Raw genomic sequence first — 5000 nt, 5'->3', positions numbered from 1 at the left:
CATCAGAAAATATTAGCTTCAGACTCAGTGAATGTGCTTGAAATGCTTCATTTCACAAAAGGCGGAATATCTTAGCTTCTAATTTGAAACGCCTGTTTTTGCTCAAAACAACCTATCTTCTCCGGCTCATAACTAAAGAACGGAAAATGGTATCAATAAACTTTTTTTTGCTGATGATACAATAGAGTCTCCTCGTTCTTTGTGCGTGTTCGGTGTTTACATAGTAATATCACACAATATTCTGTGGGCCTAGAGAAATCACTGAAAACGCTCTGAAACTCTGGCACTGGGAGCGTCCGTTCTCCAAAAGTGGCTGGCACTCAATGAGTTAATACCCTTTCAATCACAAATGGGCCATTCGGCTGCAACTCTATAGCGCTGCTTAATCCAGAACCTTGCTTCCTGGAACTATTGCGAGGTGAAAAAAAGAAAAAAAAGAAAAGAAAAAGGTCCATTGGAGTGAATGGAGATGACACAACTCTTATATTGCTCTGGGTTTGGCCTACACATTTTATTTATTTATTTTTTATTTAACCAGGTAAGTCATTAAGAACAAATTCTTATTTACAATGGCGACCTGGCAGAAGGCACAGCCTTTTGAGGGATAGGGGGTAGGGGATAAAATAAATACAAAGTTACTTAGAACAAATTAAAACACAAGTTAAAAACAAAACAAAACAGTCGGAGCAGACAGGCAGGGGATAAACATACTGTACGTCATACCTGTGGTGGTAGCCTCCTCTACAACTCAACAGTGGAGTGACTGTTCTAAAGAGTCCTTCTAGGGTTTGCCCTCTTTGTACTTGTAGTTTGTAGTTGAGTGGTTTCCAGTCCTACCTTTTAGTGAACATCTGAAAACAACATGTCCCAGAAGCCACCAGGATGAGTAGCAGGAGGGGGATTGTGGGAATGATGACATAGACCAGCAGCATGCCTAGAAAGACAGACGAGGGGGGGGGGGGGAGAGAGAGAGAGAGAGAGGGAGAGAGAGACAGATAGAGGGATGGAGCGAGGGAGAGACAGAGAGAAGGAGAGAGAGATATGTTGTTGATTTGTTGTGTCTGTCTTGTCTCCTTTTTATTGTCACTTCCTTGATTATCATTTGTCTTGTTTTGCATGTTAGGGCCCCCTGGAGAACGAGATGACTTATCTCAAGGGGGTTTTTCCTAAATAAACTTGTATCATCTCCATGTGCACGTGCACACGTACATGTATGTGCTTATGAGAGGGAGAGACTTAAGTTGCACACACTCGTCCTCAAAAGACTCGACTTAGACTCGAGATCTGGGACTCGTATGATTATTCTTGTCGTTTTTCACGCATTAACATTAAGGAAATGTCTACTCTCTTATTACAGTATGCACGCACCATTGGCATTTTCATCAGGATTGGGGACAAGTATTTTGGAGCATAGCACACCTATTAGTGACTGCACCTTTAAAGATGACCTGAAATGACATCTCAGGGTCTGTAATGACATAATCCGACTGAAAACTAACATTGCTCTCACTGAAACAGTGTAAAGTGGCGGGACATAGCATGTGGATGATTTTATTTGACCGTTCTGGGGACTGAAGTTGACCGTGGCCAATACTGGCACTTGTATGGCGTGTTCTGCCCCCAAACCCAGTGGGATTCAACGTGTTCTGCCCCATTGCGAGTGGGATCCGCAGAGAACGCTGTCCGTGCGAACTTCCCTTCCAAAGCCGAGGCAGAGTGCTGCCTGCCGGCTTGAAGTGTCTGACTAGCCGCGGCAAACAACGATATTCCTGGAATGCGAGTTAATGAGCCAGTTACATGTTTGCATTCTATATCAAATGAAGACATTACTGTTCATTTTATTTTGTATGTTACATAGTGGCCAAGTATATGAACATTTATAGGCTAGAAAGTCTGCCAGGGTTACCGGCACTAGGCAGCCATCTTGCCTCCTCAGAATTTCCTCTAAGCCCGAAGATTGACAGCTGTCATGTCATGATATGATTGGTTGAAATGGGGGTAGAAATGTCATAATACCTGAGGTCAGCAAACCGTAGATTTCGTTATGAATGAACTCTTGAAAAATGAACTTTTGATGTAAAAAAAAAAGAATGTGGCATTTTTTTTAGATTGTTGTGATTTTTTTGCATGCATTGTTAAATAGGTGCACTGAATGATCAAGGATGTGATTTAAATAGAAGAAAAATTATCTTTAATTTCAGCTGAACTTTAACACCATGGCACCAGCGCGTTTCAGCAAACCAAACATGATGTTTTGTCTCCAAAAATCGACCAAAACAGTTTATTTGAAAACTTTTGAATGGTTTGGTGCGCGAGTGCATGTTCAGTACAAAGCTCATCATAGTACATGAATGGAAAGAGATGATCGGTAAAGGTGTCCTCCTGAGCTGCCCATTTCAGAACCCCCGTTTTACACAAGTAAAAGTAACAAAAAGTATAAAAGTAAAATGTATTTCTACTGGCTGTTTCTGTGCAAAGCTAACTGAACCACATCATAATAAGATTTAAACAAATTTCTCACGCTCAATTCTGGAGTGGAGACGATGGAGCGAGCACATGGACAGTCAGACACACAGTTCTGGTGTATGCAGATGGTATTTAATATCTGGTCCTGGATTTGTTTGAAACACAGTCACTGAAGATCTAAATCTAGAAAATAAAAAAACCGACAGTCCTTCAAGTCAGTTCTGGTGAAGTACAGATACCTGAAAATCCTACATACGTATAAAAAGGTATTTGTACTTAGCCACTTTCCATCTCTGACTGTAAGTCAGTTAGGCACCTGAGGTAACAGTCATGAGAACTTGTGGGCGATTGTCCTCGCTGCCTCCAGGATGTTTGACCGGGTCACTTGCTGCTGTCACCTCTGGAAGAAGACAACACAAAACTGCCCATTACTCTCTCTCTCTCTCTCTCACACACACACACACACACACACACACACACACACACACACGCACACTGCACTATACACACACACACACACACACACACACACACACACACACACACACACACTGCACTACACACACACACACACCCCACTATACATGACACGGTCACTGGAGCACTAGTCACAATGCCAGACCCATGAGAGTTCTTACGCTGATACACTACGTTACTGCATGCTGCAGATCTCTCTCTGGGTCTGATACACTACGTTACTGCATGCTGCAGATCTCTCTCTGGGTCTGATACACTACGTTACTGCATGCTGCAGATCTCTCTCTGGGTCTGATACACTACGTTACTGCATGCTGCAGATCTCTCTCTGGGTCTGATACACTACGTTACTGCATGCTGTAGATCTCTCTCTGGGTCTGATACACTACGTTACTGCATGCTGTAGATCTCTCTCTGGGTCTGATACACTACGTTACTGCATGCTGCAGAGCTCTCTCTGGGTCTGATACACTACGTTACTGCATGCTGTAGATCTCTCTCTGGGTCTGATACACTACGTTACTGCATGCTGTAGATCTCTCTCTGGGTCTGATACACTACGTTACTGCATGCTGCAGATCTCTCTCTGGGTCTGATACACTACGTTACTGCATGCTGCAGATCTCTCTCTGGGTCTGGGACACTTTCCCTCAGAGGGCTGGGGTCGGAAGTGAACCGTTCACTTGGCCAGTGATTGGCCAGTGGTGGATTCAGTCTTCCCCAATCAGTAACGACTTTGCGATCAGTCGACAGGGGAGGCACAGCCCACTTTTTTTAACCGCTCTCTCATTGGTGCTACGACCTGTCACTCATTCAACCCCCCTAGACCCGCCCTCAAACCCCAGAAGTGGCTGTGAAGTGGCACAGACTCATTTATGTAGTATGCGGAGGGCAGCGATTCAACGTAATATTTGAGTCTGGGGAGAGACTACTGGAGCACATGTCAGCGCTACTCCCTCTGTCTGTGGCAGGGGAGCTGTCCGAGGTGCTGAACGAGGCAGAGCTCAGCACGCCACTGCCCAAGGTACCAACCGCTCCTCCCCGCTACAGCACGGCGCGGGAGGAGGCTCCACAGGCCTCCAGGAGAGCGGTGTCTCCACTGTGATTCCCTGTACCTACAGGCTGAGGCTATAACTGTTTAGTGCTTCCACACCTCGCTGCTGAATCTTGACTCACCTCCATGCAACTCTAACCCGACGCTTCCAGATGGACGTGTTTTGTTTTCACAAAGGAAAGTCCTGCAGCAGAGCCAATGTCACGTTAAAAAAGACTACTTGGCAGGTGATTGGATGACTGTCTGGGAGGGATACTTCAACCAATCAGATCACCTTGGATAAGACGTAGTAGCTCCGCGACGAGCGAAGCAGGCTAACGATGGGAGGCTAACAACTGCAGCTGAACGCTAACAAACTGCAGATGTCGGGTGCAATCATTTTGACTGTTCAATTCGCCATTCAAAAGAAAGAAGAGCTGAGTATGGACTTGACAATGGGGCCGCTGCAGTTGTGCACCCAGTGTGGGGCCAGCTTGGTGCCCAGACGACTGTCATAAGGCCTGTTTGGGGCCCAGGGACGTGGAGGGTGCACTCGGCTCGCGGACGTGCTCCTGCTGCGCTGCCTCCCGCCACTCGCTATCGGGCCTCCGTCTTTCGCAAAGGAATTACCCAGTGGTGCCGCGCCCAGCATGGCCTCTGGCCGCGCCCAGCATGGCCTCTGGCCGCGCCCAGCATGGCCTCTGGCCGCGCCCAGCATGGCCTCTGGCCGCGCCCAGCATGGCCTCTGGCCGCGCCCAGCATGGCCTCTGGCCGCGCCCAGCATGGCCTCTGGCCGCCCCGCGAGTCCGTGCCATGTGTACGATCTCAGCACGATAATTTATTCATCCTAACAAAGAAACGGTTTTCTAAACGTTTAATCTGCGCTGTAACAGTCAGAATACTGACTAACTGACTTCAGAATGCTGTGTTTCCATTGTGGAGAGAATGAGCTGCTATGTTTCCAGTGTGGTGAGAGAGATTCATTTTGGAGTGAAATTCTGCCATCATAATACAGTATGTTTTG

General features: G+C 46.6%; 1 protein-coding gene across 1 annotated transcript in view; it reads right to left on the bottom strand.

Annotated features, from left to right (window-relative positions):
• Positions 1-5000, bottom strand: part of chodl (chondrolectin) — a gene marked incomplete at both ends in the record, with an annotated part of 26163 nt that overhangs the window by 6876 nt on the left and 14287 nt on the right. The window contains 2 exons of the mRNA XM_083661075.1: positions 838-934; positions 4607-4765. Of these exons, the coding sequence (XP_083517201.1) occupies positions 838-934; positions 4607-4765 (256 nt within the window). The remainder of the gene's footprint in view (positions 1-837; positions 935-4606; positions 4766-5000) is intronic.

Source organism: Poromitra crassiceps (assembly GCF_964638095.1).
Source record: "Poromitra crassiceps genome assembly, chromosome: 2".
NCBI classification, from domain to species: Eukaryota; Metazoa; Chordata; class Actinopteri; order Beryciformes; family Melamphaidae; genus Poromitra; species Poromitra crassiceps.
Note: the sequence above shows the minus strand (reverse complement) of the source record. Positions and strands in the feature narration are given on the sequence as shown.